The following is a 22358-nucleotide window of genomic DNA, read 5'->3' on the forward strand; positions in this document are numbered from 1 at the left end:
GCCTGGGCTGTTACAGCGTGTGTGAAGTCTGCACAAGGCAGCTCTGTCTCCTGGCAACATCCAACAGCCTGCTTATTCTGCGCTGCACCGTGAGATGAATCACATCTCTGTCCTGATGTGTTCAGCTGCCGTTCTGGCCCCATGGCTCTCCTCTATTCTGCTCAGGAACGGTCTGGCTGTCTGAGCAGCTCCATGCTGTGGCCTGAGCTTACTGCCTGCACCTCATCCCAGCTGTCGTGCCTCCCCTACCTCTCCTGTCACGTCCCTCCCTGGCCTGCCTCCATCTCAATCTTTATCTCCCCCTCGCCTTCCTGCCGCTGTTGTCTCGCTCGGTTTCTTTCTGTCACTCTCTCCTTGCCCGTATCTCAATGAAAGACCTCCCTCCGTCTTTCCCCTTGTGTGTCCTCCTTTACTCAGTCAGTCGAAGAGGAGGACATGCTGTGCTTATCAAACATCCTCAAACAGCCAGAATGCATCGTAAACAAACTATATATTAAAGCATCAACTGAGAGCTTTAAATTAAGTTACTTCTTAAAATGTTTGACATGCCAGATTCATTTTAAAGGAACAGTGTGTAAGATTTAGGGGGATTTAGTGGCATCTTCTGGTCAAGATTGCAGATTGCAACCAGCTGAAAATTCTCCTGGTTAGAATTCCTTCAGTGTTTATTTTTCAGGAGTTTTTTACCAGGAGCTGAGTTATCCACAGAGTTCCTTTCCTCTCTATAACAAACAGAATAAATCACTGAATAAAGCACTTTCTTGTTACACATCTATGTTTTTTCGACGCTGTTTGGCATTTTGGAAACGGGCTGCGAACCCATCAGCTACTAATGTGTGCTCACCTTTGTTCTGATCCAGACTTTCAGGAGGTTTTGACAGTAATCCAAATAGCTGCAAAGATCTTGTCCTCTCCAAAATATAAGGATTATTATAAGGATTAATATAGGGATGATTAAAACAAGTTAAAACACTGAATAAAGCAGTTTTATTTTACAAATCCAACGCTGGTTAGCATGTCTTAGACAGGCTGCTAGCAAAGCCCCTGCTAATGTGTCCAGTAACTTAAAATCCAGACATTCAGGTGGTTTTTTATCAGGAGCAGAATTATCTGCAATTTTCTCTTCAAAACACACTGACCCAGTGATTTAAACAGGTAAAAACAATAAATAAAGCAACTGAATATAAAAAGTTTTTTTCTAACACTTGTTGCAGAGGGGCTGCTAACTACAGTGGCTGACTCGAAAATTCGGATGGCCCTATCTAGAGCTGGTGTTTAGTTTGTACATTCTGGGATACAGCAGAAACATGGTGGTGCAACATGGCAATCTTCATAGACAAGTACCTGCTCCCTGTGCATTTAGAAACAGCTCTTTCTAAGCAACGTTTTATTTTCAGTTGATTATACACTAAAGAAAACATACTTATTATATTATCTTCCATTTCTGCCAATATCGTCCTAAACCTTAAAGTTTAAGTGCATCTGATTACGTGAATAAAGAGAGGGGGAATAAATAACTAAATTAGGTCAGCATCGTCTTTGAATTGCTGTTGTCTAATCAGTCAGAACACAGTGAGCCTGGTAGTGTGCTGGAGTAAAGTTAGTTCATCTCTCTGAAATCTTCTTACAGTAACAAGCTTACGTGTTTGTTGTGGTTCCCATTCAGTGCTTTGAAAGGTTTGCCAGCGCTGGACCATCTGACTGTGTCAAGAACATTTGTCTCACCTGGCTCAGGGGCTCTCTTTAACTCTCTTGAAAGCATTCATGTTCATCAGGAACCTGCAGCACGTAGTTGAATGTTGTTGCTGCTGTGAACTCAAGTCACAGGAGTGAAGTGTCTTTGTAATGTGTCCCCTCTGCACAAACTCTAATGCATGTGTCACCATGCAGAAACAAACATTCCTGTGTACTGCTATCATGTCAGTGAATAATGTAATTACAGGTTCATATCAACATGTCTCTCTCCACTTTTTGTATCTCTGTCTCATTCGTCTTATCCATGTCTTTGCTCTGCTTCCTCACAAGCACCCTCCCCCTCTAAAGCTATTCAAGTGGCACACTGCAGGATTATCCCTCAGCCTCTGAGACATGCTGGTTTGGTCAGACTTATCGTCCGCTCTGGGTCCACTTTGGCCACAGAGGTCAAAGCTGCAAAAATAATATTTGCAAGACATTAGTAAGAGTCTGAAAGGACACATTTGGACTACAAATCATACATCTGCCGGGAATCTTTTAAGGGAGTTGTATTTTCAATTTTGGGATTGTTTTTTTTTTCTATTTTTAATGATGGAGCTAACCGTGGTAAGTGCATGTGCAGAGCAGTGTTTACTTAGAAATGTGCAAAAGTTTGAATTATAGTATTTTGTCAGCTGGAGGCAACAACGCCGCCTCTGCAGTCACAACAGACTCCTAAAAGACTTTCAGTAACAAAAGGGATCACTTTGACAGCAGCGAGTGTTGTGGTCAGTGAGTGGGCAGTTAACAGTTTCAAAAAGAGAGAGTAATCCAAATTGATGACTGTGTCTCGTACAGACCAGCTGTTATTTTTTTTAATATATTTTACTTACTGTATGCAATATTTTGGGGGGGTTTTTTGCAGCCCAATTCATTATTCTGGCCCATTTATTTCAAATTTGTTCAACTAAAACCTGAGTAATATTAGAAATAGTGTTCTGTCTTTACTCTGATTTCCTTACCAGTTAATACAGTGGAGAATGGGAGGTGTGTTCACAGTCATAGAGGTGGATTGACCTCAATATCTATAAGTATAAGGCCCCTTTCTACAAAATGCTTACCACTCCTACTCCTCATGGTTATCTATCTCATGTGACACACGACAGTCTCCAATAATGGACCAAAACTGACACATCTCTGTGGTTTATTCTGTCTCCTTTGTTTAGTCCAGTGAATTTAAGATGATGACTTCAATTTCCATATTGTCTTTGCACAAATTTAAAGCTTCCTCACCCATTGTCTTTTCAGCTTACATATAATCATCCATGCTACAGACCACTGGGAATTATCGTCTTAATCCAAGTGCTTTCTAGATGCCATCAAGCGTGTGTTGGTTTAAGTGTGTGAGTTTTGGTTAAATTAAGCCTCTGCATGCATCAATTTTCGTAGTGAGCTGGGATTCTGGCATTGTGCCGCAGATTAACTGACTTTTATGTCACCAGGTGTGTAGTCACGGATGCAAAAGCTAATTGGAGGGCTGGACTGATGGACAGGTAGCTGGACCAATGGTGTTTGTTTGTTGTTGAGATTAAGACATGCTACTTTGGGGCTGCTTAGCTGCATGAGGCCTTCTTTTATCACGTAGTCATGTTTTTGTGTCATATGACTCGTTAGTGAGTTTTTTCCTCAAACATTTCTTTAACTAATATTTTTACCTACAAGGTATGGATTTGAGACAGATGGTGTCTCAAACGTGTGCTGTTTAAATTATTGTGTCTGTGTTTACAGAGGAGAGATCCTCAGACTAATCTCATCAAGTAAACGCATGATTGTCATCATAGCTGAGCAAATGTGCTTTTTGGAATTTTTCCTGTTTAGTGAATGCAAACTGAATAAACACAGAACAACAGAAAGTGGTATGAGCCAGTTTGTTTGACTTATCTACACCTGCACATATCATTGCAAGTGGATTTACAAGTGTTGATTCCAGTGGTTTGACAAAGTGGGTAATTTGAGGGTGAAGGCCATCCCCCTTGTTAGCAAAACAACCTTGTTAACCTGCCATCCTTCTCCATCCCTTGGATCTGGACTCTTGTGCTGTTCCACTTCAGTTCAAACAACTTTCTTTATCCCAGAAGGGGAAGTCAGTTTTACAATGTACCATCCAGATCCAGACTTACAACCATTTAATGATGAGAACTACTCAGTTATGACGGAGCATTTCTATTTTAACCTGCATAGCAGTTGTAGCACTGCTTAAGCGAATGAAAGACCAGTTGCATACATTGAATTATGTCACATCATGTTACACAGCCAATCAAAGACAAGTGAGATACACACATGCGTGAATGAACAGTCACAGAAACAAGTAAGTCAGAGGAAAAGTAATTTTACATGGCGCATTCTGAAAAGAGAAATTGGACAACAAAAGCTGAGCTTTACATTAAGAATAAACATCATGTTAATTCTTCACACTAACAGTTCAAACGTATGTCTGAGGGCACAGAAAATATAATATTTCATATGACTGACTCACTGAATCATAACGCAATTTAGACATTAGATGGTAAAAGGATGACTTACAAATAGTCAGTCCTTCCTGTTACAAATGTACTAGGACTGTCAGCTTTAACATGTTGATCACGATGCAATTAAAGTCTGTAATTAACAAGGTCAGTTTTTTTTTTTAAATCACATTAATCGCTGTCCAACATTTTCCATCTTTCTGATTTAAAGCTAGAGTGATGATACTGGTATCATATAAATCTACAAGGCTAAGTGAAATCAATGTTACCAACCATGTAATGGTAGCCTCTCAGTAAGGGGGCTGAGTAATGCTCCAAAGTTAGGTTAAATTGCGATTGACTATAGAAATTCTGTGATTACTCGCGATTAAAAAAATGAATTGTTTGACAGCCCTAAAATCAACAAATCACCTACTGGTTACATATGTACATACATGTTAGAAAGCATCTGCTCACCACATCCATCTGTCAAAAGAATATCGTCCTCAATGGGGAGTCCGACTGGGAAATTTCCCAAAATGCTTTTATTAAAAAAAGGAATAGCGCAGCATGTTGGGAAATGGGCTTATTTGCTTTCTTGCCAAGTTCTAGATAAGAGGATCAATACCACACTCATGTCTGCACGGCCAATATGAAGCTATCAAAACTTGTTTTTACACTTTGGTTTTTGTACTGATTAAACAACAACTAAATTAAATGAACAGTGTGTTAATTAGTGAGTTTTAGAGGTGCTGGTTGGCAGCTTTTGTTACCTTTAAACGCAGACAGGCTTTGTGTGAGTGGTATCTATCTCCTGAACTAATTCTATCGATTAAAACGAGTGAGAGTCTTTTCCAAAGAGTCACCATTCCTTTACACAGCTCTTACTTTGAGTGGAGGCAGTATGTCCTCTATGTGTGGACAGGGAGAATAGTTTGGTGATGTAGGGGTTGAGTCCATTTCATCAGCAGAGGTCAGTGTGGTAATCGAATGTCTCCTTATTGTTATAAATTATTTTCATTGATGCCAGCTCTTGAATTTATCGGGCAGGTTAGGAGGGTGGCTAATGTATCACTTTGGTGTTGTGTGGATTGGCAGAAAGGGGTCTTCCCGTGTCCCCATTTTCAAGAAGGGTGTTACTCAGAGCTTGTCCCAACGAATGAAGCTTTAGATGATAAACTCTAAACAATCTATGAACAAAACCCTTAATTTGAATAAAAGTACTCATCAGACTAAATGAGTGAGTCTCCTTTTATTCAGTCAACTTCTTTTTAATGAGTAAATATGATTATTGGTGCTGTTATATTAATGCAAAACCGCCCTGTGGTCACAGCTGCGTGCCTCCCTTTGTGTCCTCTGTAGGGTTTTTAAAGTAAGAGGTGATTAAACTACATCATTTAAGGACATTTATAGGTGTAAATATAGCTGTGTTGGTCTTGTTTCAGTGTTTGTATTTCTGTTCTATTTCAGGATTGCAAATACACGATTCCTTTTTTTTTAAAACTTAATTTAAGCATAAAACAAATGTAATGGGCAATTTAGAATAAATCGTTTTTCCAAGTCTCTACTTTTTAGTTCTTAGTGCAATACAACAAAACATTAAAAAAAAAGATTGCAGTGATATGACAAAAAATAGCCTGTGGCATGCCTCTGTCTTTGAGAGCAAAAAGTATTTTGACAAAAGTAAAAATGTTGCTTTTAAAGGCTCAATGCTAGGGCTGTCCCAAATACCGTTTTGGAGGCTTGAGAGCTTCAGTGATACTACCTGCAAATATCCAATGCTTCAACAAAACACCTGGTACGGGGGGTGATAGTAAGTTCAGTTTCCTCCACCAATTTACTGGTGAAAAAACAAATTTAAAAAATGAAGCGTTCCATGTTAATGGATGTCCATTAACATGGCTACTATTGAAGCATTAAAGTGTACGGGCTAGTCCAACTAAAGACCAAACATATGGATTGAAGCAGAATACTTCGTCAAATAAAACATGTTGTGAATTGTGGAAAAGATTTGGGACTTAACAGCACTCTGGAGTTATTGGAAATGAATGAATCACACAATCTTTACAAAGAGTATAATTCTAATAATACGAGTGTAGCCTAATCTTTATCTGCAACTGTGTTAGTCAGAATGAAGGATCTGAATATCATGAATGAAGCTTCAAACAATTCATGCAGACCTACAATAAAGTGACGGAGGGATACAGAGGAGATCTTTGCCGGAGTTTTTGTATAAACATGTAAAAGTGTGTTCATATAAACTTAGATTTTGTCATGTCTATATTGGCTGTACTGTACTCTGTAGATAATGATCGAGATTTATAGGTCTGGATTGGATATCATCTGTCAATTTTTGGAGAGCAAAATCTTTATTAATCCTCTATGTTCAGCAAAAAAAATATAATAATCAATATGGCAGAAGGGTAGACATAACTTTTTTACTCCTCTTTTCAGAAAAAAAAGGTGAATTACCAGAAGAATATTTTGCTTCTGATCCCAGTGTGACTGAAAGGCTGGAGATGCCTCTGACTCAGACACTGAGAGAAAAGTTGCCAAATCATGTAATAGTTCTTTGGTCTCTGGTCTCTGGTCTTTTGTGTTGTGCACTCTTGAAATAGCCAGTGTCTGAAAGCCTGGCCTGTTAGGAGCCCCACAGACTGGTGTTATGAGCACTAACCGAGGCCTTTTGATAAAACACAGCTTGGCTGAATCGGTCAATGTTCTGTGGAAACACTGAGCGAGCACGAATAGATGGGCTGTTCTGCAGCTGAAAACAGAACCAATCACACTGGGTACTAATGTTCCCCCGATAACATTTTTGATGAGTCGTTCCTGAGTGAAAACGGAGTGTGTTAACTGCGACTAAAAATACTTTCTGATCATAAGCTGACCTTGTAGTTTCTCCTTTTTCCTCACAAGGACGATTATGTTGTTACATTCTGTGTAAGGAAGTGAGGTCAGGCCGGTTTAAATTGAGCTTAACGCAGAGAGTCATTTTTCATGACTCATTCCAGGATGAAGGATGTTGCAGGAATGAGTTTGCACTTGACTGCAGAAGGAAGTTGAAGGATGGAGCATGGAGAGTGCTGGTAATATTTGAACAAAATATTCCTTGTGCTGCAGCAAAGTGAAGACTGCAGACTCAGCTTGTAATCTGAAATGGCCACGAGTCATCCTTCATTTGCACTGACCTCTATCTAGCCCGCTTAACTAACGCTTAATTTGGACCGTGCATACTAAGAATCAATCAATTATTGCACTGTGCTCTTAAAAACGTTTACAAAAAAACTCGTTATCATTTTAATTAAAAGCTATAATAAAATTTTGTTGGGCCGTGTGCAGAAGTAGATAATAACCACAATCAGCTGCATTTAATTGTTAAGACCAGGACATCATGTCACTATCAACAGAGCCTCCTTATTATTAGACACGTACAACATATTGTATTGTCATATTGGTTGCTGCACTGCAATGAAGAGCTCTCTGTCAGGGGAAAGCCATTAGTCATGTGAGCAAAATAGATTAGGCTTCAAACTGAGTTCAATACTGTTAAAGCATCTTGCAGTCTCTTCTGTTTTAACCATGGTGGTCAGATATCGACCAGACGTCAAACAAATAAATATAAATCACCTTAAACGCTGGAGGAAATCCAGCAGGAACTCTGTTCTGTAGGGGTTATCAAGTAAGAGGTGATTAAACCACATCATTAAAGGACATCCATAGGTGTAAAAATAAGTGTGTTGATCTTGTTTCAGTGTAGTTATTTCAGGGTTGCAATCACACAGTTCTTTTTGGCCTTAAATTTAATCAGAAAACAAATGTATTAGAGAATTTGGGGGAATTTTGATTTGAAAATCTCTTTTTTTATCTTTGCCTACGATCCTGGAGGGGATGATGCATTTGGCTGTTGAGTGTTTGTTTCTTTCTGTCTGCAGCTAATCTCACAAACTAGAAACTACTGGACTAATCAGCCTAATCTTTTATGTACATCTGCTTTATTGATAGTTTTATTCAATCATTAACTGCTGACTCCCTACTCCTCTTAACTGGTTGGTAGGGGCTGCAAGTTTTTTTGGAACTCATCTCAGCTAAAAGCAGCAAACTTTACCCAATTTGTTGCATGCCACAATTAAGCCTTTGTTGTGGCTCAAAAACTGACTTTAATGGAAATATTTCATCTCATTTCGAACCGAAGCATCTGCAGATTAATTTGATACCCAATTTGTTATGATACAATAAAGTAAGACAAATATGCTCCAATTTTTGTTATCTTTGCTGCCATCTTGACTGTAATGCAGCCAGGAAGGACAGATCTGGCTGGATATATTGACAATTGTAATATAAGTAGTAATAGAAATAGTAGTGGCAATTGCAAGATTCTATTTTTACACCCAAGGTGCACTCAGGGCTGCTACACACAGTGTAGTATGTGTAGCATACGTGTGTTTTTATCTTTCTCAGATGTAATGTGTCAGATGAATGAGTATTTGCACGGTGCAAGGATTCAGGGTCAGAGCTGTGTGATGGCCGTGATGCTCCACTCTCTCTGGTATTTTTTCTAGGACACGCCAATATAAGATGCCCCGTTTCACTCCTCAGGGCACGGCGCTGTATGCATGGTGAAGAAGACTATTTTTATCTCATTATTATAAACGTCTCAAATAAAAGCCCACTGAACACTGAAAGGTTTCCTCCAGTTGCCAGGGAAAAATTGCTAAGTTGCTTTTCAGTGTTTGGCCTTCTGATGTCTGCTTGTGCACATCCATTGTACTTCTTTGTCCCTGTATTTGTGTAATTTTTAGTCACATTGTTCTCCTTTTGTCTTTCAGTGCATGAGGAACCCAGCTCTGCTGCAGAGAACAGGTTTAGTCATTAGAGTGATTTGCCACATCCAGGAAAATGTCTGGCTCCTACGATGAATGTGCGGGAAGTGACGACACTATGGACAGCTTCTGGGAGGTACGGACAACACCCTCATGTCTGCTCTGATAGATTTTCAACCTGCAACCAAAAACTTTTACTCTTCTCTTTGTCTTGTGTGACTTTTGAAACCCCACAGAGTAAACACTGAAACCATGGAAATTAGATTTGTGTCACCAAGGTTTTACAGGAAAATTTGTCTCAGAAGTTGTAGCAAAGCTGCTCTATACCCACTGAGGCTCAAGGCAGAGGGTCACAAAAATTCAGCATGGTCATACGCTTCAAAGTGAAAACAATCTTGCAGAGATTACGATGAGAGGATTGATACCATGCTCAAATCTGCCTTGTTTGTCCTAAGCTATGCTAACCAGCTGCTGACTGTAGCTTCACATTTAACATGCAGATATGTGAGCAGTATCAATCGTTTGAGCCTGCCATTGCGAAGCATATTTCCCTGAAATGTCAGACTATTGCTTTAAATTAAGAGCTTCTTAAAGGAATATTTCATCCCTCAAATGACCTTTTGTGTCCAAATCTCTCACCCTGTATAACGTTAAATTTTGGAATAAAACGGTGAGGAAATAATCCAAAAACAGAGAAAAGTCTTGACGAATCGGAAGGGATCGGCATTTTAAATACAGCAAAACCATATCAAAACATCACTCCTCAGTACTTCACACATTTCAGCCAACGCATTGCTATTTCAAACACTGCCACATGAACTGTCTGTGCACATGCCCTGTTTATGCTGTTTTAAATTGTAAGTTGTTCAGGTCTAGGTCTCTTTATTTCTACCTGGAGGTAGATTTGGTTTGCAGTAGAAAGTAAAAGGCATCTATTGACACTGTTTCAGACATCACAGACAACATACCAGATAATACATGACAAGAAGACAAGAGATGAAATGATAAAAGTGCCCCAGTGCTAATCAAAATGTTAAATATCTAATAAATACCAATAAAAAACTTGCATAACCAAACCCTTAAAAAAAACAATCTAGACTTTAGTGAAAATGCACGTTAACTGAGCATACAAGAGGACAAATGAGACTTGGATTATACTGTAGGAGTTGTGTGAGGGTTTGTGGGGAAAAAATGTTCTGTTATAGTTTTGCTGTTTGTTAAATGTGGGTCTCTATGGCTTTAATTCACAATGAATTTTCTCTGTTTTTGGATTCTTCATTCACTGTATAGGCATGCATGAAAACCAAAATTCTTCTTTATGACATCTATGTAACACAGGTTGAGTAATTGATGTACAAATGGTCATTTAGGGGGTAAAGTACCTTTTAAAGGTGACCGGATTAGGAGTTCTTCCACTTCATTTGGCAGAAGTGTGGCTAAATATCTTTTATGCAAATGCATAGGTTCAGCTATGTTAAATTTAGTAAATGTGCACAAGCTATAGCTAGTATTAGGTTTTATCTAGACTTGTCAGTAGCATACTGGTTTGGCACATTCAGCTTTAAACAAGAGAGAAATGAAGAGAAATTATCCAAACAGACACTCTTGTATTAGTCTCATTTTCTCATCTTATTTTGTGAAGACACTCATGTACTTCTTTGATGTAATTAAATGGGTTTCCATAGCCTGCCTTAATGTTTATAATGAAGCCCATTCCTGCAGAGAAGAAAAAAAAACTTTGTTGTGACAGACTAAATAAACTCATAGTACGTCAAAAGTATGAGCTACAAATTCAAATAAACTGGACTTCAGCGGACTTCGTTTGACTCAGCCTCATACATATTTTTAGTATTTCTTCTCGAGTATCTATTTCCCTGGCAGACAAAGATGACAGGCTGTGAAAAACTGAAATTGAGACTAATGAAAGAATTATTCTCTTGATGTAAATGGGTTTCCATCGTTTACTTAAACTATCTGGATTTCACAATGAACACTGTCTTACATTGTTGAAGATGTGAGTGCCACATGTGAACTTGCTACAGATTGTTATTTAAAAGAGCATTGCAGCTATTTTTATAAGTATATGTAATAATGCAGATTATTGCACACTGTGTCGTTGTAGGACACATTACAGCAAATATAAACATCATACAATCTATCCTCACTTCTTGTGCTGAGATTCAGCCTGTGTACTTTTTACCCAGCACCAAATTAGCGTTAATGAATTCCCTCAGTACAGAGTCTTCTTTGTGTCATGGCTCTCAGCCACAGAGACAGGGACAAAGAGCCTCAGTCATCAGTCGCTCTGAGGCGTCCTTTCACCACATGCACCTGCCTATAGCATCTGTATACTAGCAACACAACTCGGGTCAGCTCATGGTTTATAAACGCCAGAAAAACACTCAATTTTCAAGTTTTGCCATCAGGAATGTTGATGTTTGATACAACTGAGATGAGAGGTACCAACTACATAGAAAAAAAACATGAAATAATCACCACCCTGTTGAATTGTGGTGCGAAAACAAGAGCTCAGGTATGTTTTCATGTGCAGAACCAGTCCACCTGCGTGTTGTTGTTGTTGGTGTGACTTGGCAATCTGTCACGCAGGCCAACAGTCATACCGTCGCACACCTGTCTCACTGCCTCCCTGCAGCTCTCTCATCTCAAACAGTAACCAAACACATGCATGCTTGTGTCAGGACCAATCACAGTGCAGTGCTGCAGCAAGTGAACACATCAGACAGGCTCTCCACGAGATATGCGTGTGTGATGTATGTATGTGTACGGCCGTATGTATTTACAGCGTATACACACGCAGTCTGTGGTTTCTATGTATTTGTGTCTCTACCTCGACGTCTATCCCTGAGAATCTGTCTGCCTGCATTACACCACTCAAGAGGATTAAAGCAGTCACACACACACACACACACACTGATACACACACAAACACAAGCCTATGTCATTGCATAACTACACATGCACAGGCACGAGCAACCCCCCCTCCTCACTACCCTCCCTTCATCATGCACCATGAGCTCACGCCCCCTGCAGGCACTGAAGAGGCGGATCCACACGGCCTGGCTCTGCTCTTTTAAGGCGGTACGCTTAAGGTGGCAACGTATAAAAGGAAAAGCAGTCAAATAATTTTGACATAATAACTCTGAATACTCATACAGAAACATTTAGCTTCAATGCCTCAATTCAGCAAATAAATGTGGCTGGAGCTGTTTAATGTTTGGATTTAAAATGTGCATGAATATTGCAGCATTTCATAAATTGCAATTAATTGAATACATTATTAATTTCAGGATACTCTTAGAGATATGCTTCAAAATCAAAACAGTGCTGGAAATCATGCACTATGTGGTAAAATGTGTCCAACCCACCCACATTAATTAATGCCTCTGTGGTGCATAAATGCATCTGCAGATTAATTCAATACTCAATTTGTTATGACACAATAAAGTAAGACGGATACCCTCCAATTTTTGTTATCTTTGCTGCCATCTTGACTGTAATGCAGCCAGGAAGGACAGATCTGGCTGGATATATTGACAATGGTAATATAAGGAATAAAAGAAATCTTAGTGGCAATTGCAAGACATGTATATATACAGTATCTATCTCTCTCTCTCTCTCTCTCTCTCTATATATATATATATATATATATATATATATATATATATATATATATATATATATATATATATAACAAAACCGTTCTCAAGTTTTTTGTTTGTTTTGTATATTTTGATGTAGATTTGGATTGTGTATGTTTTTTCTTCAGTGATATATGTAAAATCAGATTTGCTTTCTGTGCCTTGAACCTCTTTATCTCTGTGTTCTCAGGTGGGGAACTACAAACGTGCTGTCAAGAGATTTGATGATGGCCATCGGCTCTGCAATGACCTCATGGGCTGCCTGCAGGAACGTGCCAAGATAGAAAAAGCTTACGGTGATCAGCTAACTGCCTGGTCCAAGAGATGGAGACAGCTCATTGAGAAAGGTCAGCGTGTGGGAGGGGGTCAATAAAATAAATGGCTCAACAAATGAATGTACTTTGTACTTTGTACTTTGTACGCTGTTTTTCAATTTGCCACAGCTTCGTTTACAGTTTGTTGTTTGCTCTCTGGTAATATTTGGCTGTGTGTTATTGCACTAAATATTTTACATGGGATTAATAATTCTGTCCGACCCTCAGGCCCACAGTACGGCTCTGTGGAGAGAGCCTGGCTGGCTGTGATGACCGAGGCAGAAAAGGTGAGCGAGCTACACCAAGACGTGAAGAACAACCTGCTGAACGAAGACGTGGAGAAAGTGAAGAACTGGCAGAAGGAAGCCTATCACAAGCAGATGATCGGAGGCTTCAAAGAGGCCAAGGAGGCAGAGGAGGGCTTCAAGAAGGCTCAGAAACCGTGGGCCAAAAAGCTCAAGGAGGTGAGGGGGATGGAAACAAATATCTGTGAATCTCTGAGTCTTTGTCCTCTGTGTAACAAAACAGGTTCACTTCATGAATCATGTAAGACATGAATGAGCTGCTTCCTGGTTCTCTCCGGTCCTCACTTTGTGAGGTTGCCTTGTGTTCAGCTGTGTCACAACAACATTTAATCACTTATCTATCTATTCACAATATTTCAAACTTTAAACTTGATATCATGATAAAAGCAAAATACAGGGGAAATGCAGTACACAAGTAACACAGGCCCTTTCTGGTCTTTAAAGATTTTTTAAACCCATTTTCTTTGATTGATTGGTTTTTTTTTTTGATAATTGTTTTTTTAAGTGTCAGGCTCACAATTTTACTGTTTTGGTTCACTCTCACCGCTCTCATCATGTATTTTTTTCTGCAGCAGCAGTAGGCTGCTCTCACCTATAAATAAACAACCTGCTGAACGAATCAATCAAACCTGAATCATGATTCTGTTACTGTTCTATTTCTCCCTTCAGATGGTTTCAGAAACATATTTTAGTGTACTGTTTAACTCGAAAACGAGACAGTTTCCTCTGGCCATCAGTGTTTTGTTTTGGTTGAACTGTTTTTAACATGTCAGCCAGGTCTCAAACTTTCTCATTTTACAGCTAAACAGTACACTAAATGTGTCTCTGAAAATATTGGAGTCAAGAAAAAAGCAATGCAGTAAAATAATCTTGATTCATATTTGATTAGCTCTGCTGAGTTTGACCGCACTTCACAAGCAGTGATTGACATGATTGACAGCCGAGAGTCCTCAGCTTGGACTGGTTGTTGCTGACCCCCTGTAGTCTGATTTGAGGGAATGCCATTAGAAGCGGTAGGAAGCAAAAGAGAGACGTGATGTTTTTACAGAATATAATGAAAGTGTCATCAAAGTTTACATACAATTATTTTCACAGAGGTTACCAACTGTATCTGTAAAGAAAAAAAAGAGGTTAACACAATACTTCCCGGCTAGTAGTGCTATAGTATCATATCCAAGAGATAATATCAGTAAATTCGACAAAAACAGAGACTTTAACTGGTTGCTAGTGTAAATAGGGTTTAAGTTTTAATTTCCATTTGTGATTAACAACACAGAGGTAGACTGTATGTAGGATTTTATCTAGAGGCCAATCCTGGAGCCTCTCCATGACACTGTCTGTGGCTGCACCCATGGTGGTTTCACTGGCACATTTCCTGATCCGCAGCTCTGAGAGCTGCACTTAAACACCCTCCCTTTGCATGTGAAATTTCAAAGAAAAACTCTATGAGGCAAAAGAGAAAGACGCTAATTAATTGTCAGTGGACCAAGTCTTGATTCTTCAGCTTAGGAGACACTTTGTAGGTACTAACTTCACTGCCTAAAACCATTAATAAAGCACAGTGTTCAAAGTTAAATCTTCCCTTTCCCTTCCCTGGTTTGGTTTTAGGGGTTGTTTGAGTCCTTTGCTCTGGAGCTGGACCTGTATGATATGAGAAGACTTTTCTCAGCTCTACATGGGAAACATGAACTCCTGACTTTTGCATTGACATTTAAAATACAAAACTTAAGAGGAGCAAGTAGTAACAGTATTGTTACATGACTGCCTTTGATCTTTTACCCTAAATTGCAAAATAAGGCTGCGGTCATTGCTGTAAGCATGTAACAATATTTTTGCAGTTATATTTACTTATCGCATTAAATTCTAGTATAGTGTCTGGACAAAGTCGTTCCTACTCCGAGCTGAGTTGATGTGACTCCCTTGTGTTCATTTGGTGAAATTAGATCATGTTCGGAGACACTGACAATGTCTGTGTTTGGACATCCAGATGGAGGCAGCTAAGAAAACGTACCACATGGCCTGCAAGGAGGAGAAACTGGCTGCAGCCCGAGAGGCCAACGGCAAGACTGAGGCTTCTGTCACAGCCGACCAGCAGAAGAAACTCCACGAGAAAGTGGACAAATGCAAACAGGATGTGCAGAAGGTGAGAACGTCAAAAACACAAATGAGGAAAAATAAAAAGTCTTTGGTTTGTTTAGTTTGAGGTGAGGGAAAACAAAGATGTAAAAAAAAGTAAAAAAAAAACAAAAAACAGATACACACATACCTATAAAACATTGTCACGAGTCAGTAGATGTGAGACATGTTTCTGTCGCCTGTGTTTTCTCGAATGTTCAAGACAAATTCTCCTCAGGGAGACAATAAAGGCTAATCTTATCTTATCTTCTATCCTAAGTTAGCAGAGGAAATAGGTGAGCACATTAGCAGGTGCTCGGCTTGCGGCCCGTCTCCGATAAGCCGATCAGCATCGGAGAAACACTGATTTTTAATGAGAAACTGCTTTGTTCAGTGATTTTAGTGGTTTATATCACCTGTTCCGTTTGTTTTGAAGAGGAGGAAACCTCTGTGGATACTTCAGCTCCCGGTAAAAACCTCCTAAACGATGAACACAGAAGGAATTCTAACCAGTTTCATTCAGTTACAATCTGCAATCCTCACCACTAGATGAAGCTAAATCCTTCACAATGCTCCTTTTAACTGTTTTATAATGAGAAATGTTTGCCATGTGACGACATATATGTTTGCACTAGAGGCTCAGTAGTCTGAAACTTGTCATGAAATGTCATACAAATTGCAAAACTGTGACAAAATTAACTTGAAAATTACCGAATACATGAGAGAGAGAGAGAGAAAAGGAGAGACTTCAAGAAAACAATTATTCATATTGATTTTTTTTAGCACTTTTTCAGGTCATTTCCTGTTTTTGTTGTGTCCCATCACTTCTTGTTAATTTGTTCCATGTTTTTGAAAGAAATCTAAAAAATTGCCTCGGGTTTCAAAGGGTTAATTGCTTGCACCACAATTACTTGTAGCAAAACCTAGTTTGGTGGTAAAGTCATTACTGAGACAAGTCGCCAATCAGGGATCAAAGATAGACGTCGTTATTGTCATCATGCGCATTAGCTTGGTGGCTGGCATGAGCCACTTGGTATCATTGTGCATGGTAGTAAACTGGATCCATATTGAAATATTATATCAATAAATTCAGTCTTCACTGCATTATGTTGTACAATGGCATGCAAATGATAAAAAAATGATGCTGTGGCAGAACTGCTGTTTTACAACGAGTGAGTATAAATCTTTAACATTTATGATTAAAAACTACCCTAGAAGCACTATTTAGTTGTCACTTAGAGTTACATTGTACCTTATCACTTTGGTGCAACCGCTTTTATTTTAGTAATGCATAAATCACAGTTAGTAATAATTAACATTATAACTAGTTTGCAATTAAACACAGCTGGTGCAACAGGCGGCAGATATTCAGTTTTACAACATTGCCAAAGCACCACAATGAATTCTTTACAAATGAGCTGTAGTGCAATTTCTTCACAGAATATAAAGTTACAAATACTCAGCAATAAATATTGAAATGATAATTAAACCATGTTGGTTTGTTTTTCTAAGAGGCTTCAGTTCTCACTGTGTTCTCTGTTTTCTCTCTCAGGCTAAAGAGAAGTATGAGAAATCTCTGGAGGAGCTGAGTAAGTGCACCCCGCAGTACATGGAGTCCATGGAGCAGGTGTTTGACCAGTGCCAGCAGCATGAAGTCAAGAGGCTGACCTTCCTCAAGGAGGCCCTGCTGGACATCAAACGCCACCTTAACCTCACCGAGAACGCAAGGTCAGCCAGGCGGAGGGAGACGGTTTTATTTAGAGCTGCTGATTTACAGAGCAGAGAAACTCCTTTTCCTCATGTGATTTTATATATGTAATGATCTCATTTTAATCTGCTGTGTATTCCTCTGATTTAGCACCATCTCTGCATGTTACTTGCTACACCTTTCTTTTATTCCCCTCTTGCAGAGTCATTTCAGCGAATAAATGGCATCATTTTTATTCTTAGTGATACCGTATGCAACATGGGTAAAGAACTCTTTGAGCATGATTGCATACTGTACCTTTACTTTTAATCACATTGCACAATAGATTCGTTTGATTTGTTGTGTCACATTCAGCACAGTTCTCCTCAAATTGATTAATCTCAACACACTTCTCAACCAGGCATGCATTTCTCATTAGCGTTCCGACTCACAGCACTAATTAATTGATTATTCAGTCAATGACGTTTCTGCCAAACTGAATTTTGTTCACCATGAATGCTTGTCATTTTCTGGGCTGTTTTTAACCGGCATGTAACAACAAAGCCGAGACCCACGACTAAGTGTTTTTCAGGGTTTTAAACCAAACCTACCTTTGGTTGCTAGTAATGATTCGAGCCCTTTGCTGTTTAGAGAATTGTGGTGGTATTCATCCTGACTGATGTAATTCTTCATATTAGATGTGTATCATTTCACATTTCACCTCTCCTGTTTACTATTCATGACCTCACCTGTGTTGCCCTTAACAGCTGTTTTAAGGGGGAAGAAATTGGGGAGCACTATGTGCCAAAAAAAATCATTTTGCGATTATTTGACAGATATCATCTCAAAAAAGGTGTAGGCCCTTGAACTGAATCGAATCAAAATCAACAAAATATGTCTTGTTGGTCAAAAACTGATCAAATATAATATCGTGATGAAACTTGTGATATACACCCCTAATGATTTGTGCCTTTTTTTAAAAATTTATGGTGGAAATATCTTTCAGGCATTCAGGCTCTGGGTGACAATTCAAAATATATAAATATAATGCAGTTGGTCTCTCTTTATTTTGGGGGGAAGACCCCTAAATATATATATGAGTACAGACTAGACTTATATATAAATCTCCAGTAGGAAATATGCCCTCATCTTTCCAAAATCTAGTTATGAAAATGAATTTTCTGTTTAAAAATGTATGGTTTCTTATCTCTTCAGTCCAACACAGCACCCATTTAATTAATGTTTCAACTCTGGAGAAAAAAGAAAACAATCAGATGATGTTGTGGTCTGTTTATTCCTAATTTTTAGACTTTATAGAGATAAATATTTTCTTACAGCATTAAGGTATGAAACTTAGTCAGATTGGTTTATCCTTTAAGTTAGGTAATAAAACTACAAGGTGCCCATTTAATCTATAACACATTGCAGAGATTTGGGTAAACTGTGGCAACATAAACAATGTCTTTGTGAAGGATTATCAGGATTATTTGGGGCAAATACTTCAGCTGTTGAGAGCTTCAGCAGAAAACTCAGGGAGACACTGAAGTCCCGTCATGACCTAGTGTTGGATCTCTGTCAGCCCAGATTTGAACTGCATTGTGGGTTCTCTCGCCAAGTTGGCAGCACCCCCGGGTCTCTTCTGGCACTTTCATCATCACCATTTGTTCCCTTTTCCGTTCCGCAGCTATGCCACCATATACAGAGAACTGGAGCGCACGATCCTCGCCGCAAACACACAAGAGGACCTGAAGTGGTTCAGCAACAACCACGGCCCGGGAATGCATATGAACTGGCCTGCATTTGAGGTACGACTGTCATTCACAAAAACACCAAAAACCTCTAGTATTCATTTACTACTCTTCCTCATTCTGCTATCACATGTTTATTTTACTCCAGGAATACAACCCAGACCAGGCCAATGCTCCTCCAAAGAAGAAGAAACCAGACGGAGCCCCACCCACTCCAAGCACCGACCATGTGGCTCCACCTGGTGACCGCAGCAGGTTAGTAATCTATTGTTTCCAATCACATCAACCACACTGATTAACACTTTATTTATGGGGTTCCCACACTCATGGAAAACTTAAAAATTAAATTTTTAAAATAACATTTTTCAGGGCTGGAAAAATGCTGAAATTAAAAAAAAATCCTGAAAGTTACGGAAAAGTCATGGAATTTTGTTGTGTAAAATGAAATAGTTACATTAATCTTCTATTGAAAAACTTCCATGTGATCTAATATAACAGAAAATTTCATTTGCGTATTTGTTGAGGTAACGCAGCTCCAAAATCTATCCATGTGTGACGTTTTTCTTCACCATCACCTACATATCTTCATTTCCTCCCTGTGACCTTTCTCTCCCTTTCTGTATGTCACCTAGCTGAAATTATGTTTGAATAGAATCTGATATGTTTGAACACCGCGCAGGTGGGAAAAGAAGAAAAATAACAATGGTCCTTGAAAAATCCTGGAAAAGTTTTGAAACTTTTTTCATGATAATGTGTGGGAATCCTGTATTAATTCATGAAAGTATATTCTGTAACAAGTCACAAATCACGACTTAAATTTATGTTTTAGTCAACAAATCTCATGAAAAGACCAAAACCACGTTCTGACCTCCCTGTCTTGTCTGTGACTCTCACTCCCAAGTGCATTTGTTCTTACTGCTTACAAACATCTTTAAAATTTGGTCATAAATATGTACTTTTTCTTAAGGCTAAATTATTTCCTAAAACAGGTGGGGCTGAGCTCACAAACAGCAGTAAAGACTTGTTATTATTATTATTATTTTTGCTATTTTCAGCTGCAGATTCTGCATGTTAGTGCATATTTACAGCAGCAGGATGGTGCTTGTGAGATCAGTTAAAAAAAAAAACTACAGTGCTCATCCATCTTCTTCACAGAAGGAACACTTCTCAGTGCAACAGTGAGGATTATTGATGTGTTTTTAATCGTTTTTAACAGTTTAGATCTGCAGCACCAGGCACAATGCCAGGACTTCAATTTTGGCTGATCACAGAAGTTTGTCTTCCTTTGACGGTTTCCAACTGGTGGTCTCGCTAAAACAGAAATGACTGATATCACGCTGTGGAAGATGACTAGTGCGTCTGGTTGATTCTGACACTTTTTAAGTCTTTTTCTAAAACATTTTCAGTGCCAGATAGCTTCTTATTTCCCCACGACAGTTTGTGTTCATTACAAACAGCACACATAGGTATATTGTTAAAATCATGCAAAAAATGAAACATAGAATCCAATCTATCGTATTTGTTTGTGCTGTGGATTTTGTGCTTCTTTTAATTTAGATTATTGATATTTAAATTGTCGTTAAGGAGTCCCCGTCTTTTTCAGATGATCTGACTGGACTATTATTTGTTTATATCAGAGATAAATCATTTGCTGTGTGAGATACACTAGCTATTAAAAAGAGAGAGAGCGGCACACTGCGCTGGTAATTTAAAAGCTTTAAAAGTCTCAAACAAAATGGTCTTTCAAGGCAATATAGAGACAATAAAGGCAGGGATTTTCAGCTCTACCTCCTGTCCTGCCCACATTGTTGTCTTGGTTCCTCTTGAGGCAATGGGAAATGCTTTTACAGTAATGAAATTTGAAAGTGGTTGCATCTTTTTTATTATGTGAAACTATTGTTTTTATTGCTTTTACTATTCATGAAATGAATGAATTTAGGCACATTAATGCAAGTGTTCATATGTATGTTGTCTGTATGTGTGTGTCTATGTGTGTATGCTGTATGATGCTGCAGCTTTGAGCCCCAACAAATTTCCTGTGGGATATTAAAGTAAACCTTACCTTACCTTACCTTACCTTACCTTACCTTACTCTGTCTGTATTCTAAACCATTGATACACGCATTCTGCAGGAAACTAACATAACTTGCTGTGATGTGCATGGGTTTAACAGGCCTGGGCAAATGTAAAACAGCTTCTTGTAATCATTCCAGACTTCACACATGATAGTAGCTTAATAGAGTGCTGCAGGAGTGACATTTTTTGGTAGGCCAACGTGGAAATTTTAAAATCGCCCTAGGTCCCTTGACAAAAAACCAGTGGGATTTTTCTTTTGGGTTGTTTTCAGCAAGATAATCACAAATGATCACTAACTTTTAGGATTGTTGAAGCGTAAATTCAACTTCCACGCATGATGTCACCACAAGACTCCAAAGTGGGGTATTTACTTACTTATGTTATGTTGTACAACAAAACTTGAAAGTCTCCTCAGTTTGTGTTAACCAAAGACCTTTTCTTGGGCATCTAACCAAAAACCCATTCAAAAAAACCCATAGATTTCAAGACGAGGGAACTGGAGGTGCTAAAATGCTAACTCATTTCCAGGTTTTAGGAGTGGGACACTATAAATTTTTTCTTTTACTCTATTAAAAGGTTCAACATTTTTATTTAAAGGTGATTTTTGATCATTAATAATCAAGGTTCAGAAAATAAATGTTCTTCCAGTCACTATGGATGGGCCAGTTGTGCAGGGGGGAGAGTCCAGGCCTGTTATTCCCACCCACAGTGCTGGACCTGTGTGGCACAGACGAATAAGCTTCACTGAAAAATATGTCTTCATATAATCAGTTCATGGATGTTTCTGATCTTTTCATAGGATTCATTGACAATTAGAAAGACTTTGAAGAGACTTTCAGTAATGTGGTTTGTAACATTGAATCTCACCATACATGTTCTCTCTCCTCCAGCGTGAGCAGCTACGAGAAAAACCAAGCTTACTCGACTGAGTGGTCCGATGACGAGCAGCCCGCTGCTTACTCTGGAAACGAAAACGGTGGAAACGGGAATTCTTTTGAAGATGATTCTAGCACTGGGAGAGGGGTCCGTGTCCGCGCTCTCTATGACTATGAAGGCCAGGAACAAGATGAGCTCACCTTCAAAGCAGGTAATTATCAGATGACGCAGGAGCTATATGGTGGTAAACAAAACCAGCACACAGCTCCTGTTTACTCAATCATTCATTGATCACGCAGGTGGTCAAAAATCACCAACTCTGTCCTGGTTAAGATAGCAGTGATCGGTCAATAATAGCCACATGGAAAACAAATTACAGGCACTCGCCACCAATTAGCACAAGCTCTTTGGGAAAAAGAGAGAAAAAGCTCTTTGAGAAAAATAGCAATTGAAGAAGCCACAGCTGTGCGTCTTCATTCTGTCTGTGCATCTAGTTCCTGTTTTTGACAGCAAAATTTGAGATGAGGGGTTTTTAAATCATCTGAGAGATATCTGCTAGTGACTGGGGGAGTCTTTG

At 38.9% G+C, this 22358-nt stretch overlaps 1 protein-coding gene across 3 annotated transcripts in view; it reads left to right on the forward strand.

Annotated features, from left to right (window-relative positions):
• LOC121947553 (protein kinase C and casein kinase substrate in neurons protein 1-like) overlaps nt 1-22358 on the forward strand; it is a 46968-nt gene that overhangs the window by 20292 nt on the left and 4318 nt on the right. For 2 of the 3 annotated variants that reach the window (XM_042492645.2, XM_042492646.2), the window contains exons 3-10: nt 9008-9137; nt 12851-13007; nt 13203-13438; nt 15267-15422; nt 16947-17122; nt 18766-18886; nt 18978-19084; nt 21796-21992. In XM_042492645.2, the coding sequence (XP_042348579.1) occupies nt 9078-9137; nt 12851-13007; nt 13203-13438; nt 15267-15422; nt 16947-17122; nt 18766-18886; nt 18978-19084; nt 21796-21992 (1210 nt within the window). In that variant the 5' untranslated portion in view covers nt 9008-9077. Of the gene's footprint in view, nt 1-2086; nt 2302-9007; nt 9138-12850; nt 13008-13202; nt 13439-15266; nt 15423-16946; nt 17123-18765; nt 18887-18977; nt 19085-21795; nt 21993-22358 lie in introns of those variants that run through there. The other variant, XM_042492648.2, reaches the window with a different exon arrangement.

Source organism: Plectropomus leopardus, chromosome 9 (genome assembly GCF_026936395.1).
Source record: "Plectropomus leopardus strain MGB_pleo_1.0 chromosome 9, ASM2693639v1, whole genome shotgun sequence".
Classification (NCBI taxonomy): Eukaryota; Metazoa; Chordata; class Actinopteri; order Perciformes; family Serranidae; genus Plectropomus; species Plectropomus leopardus.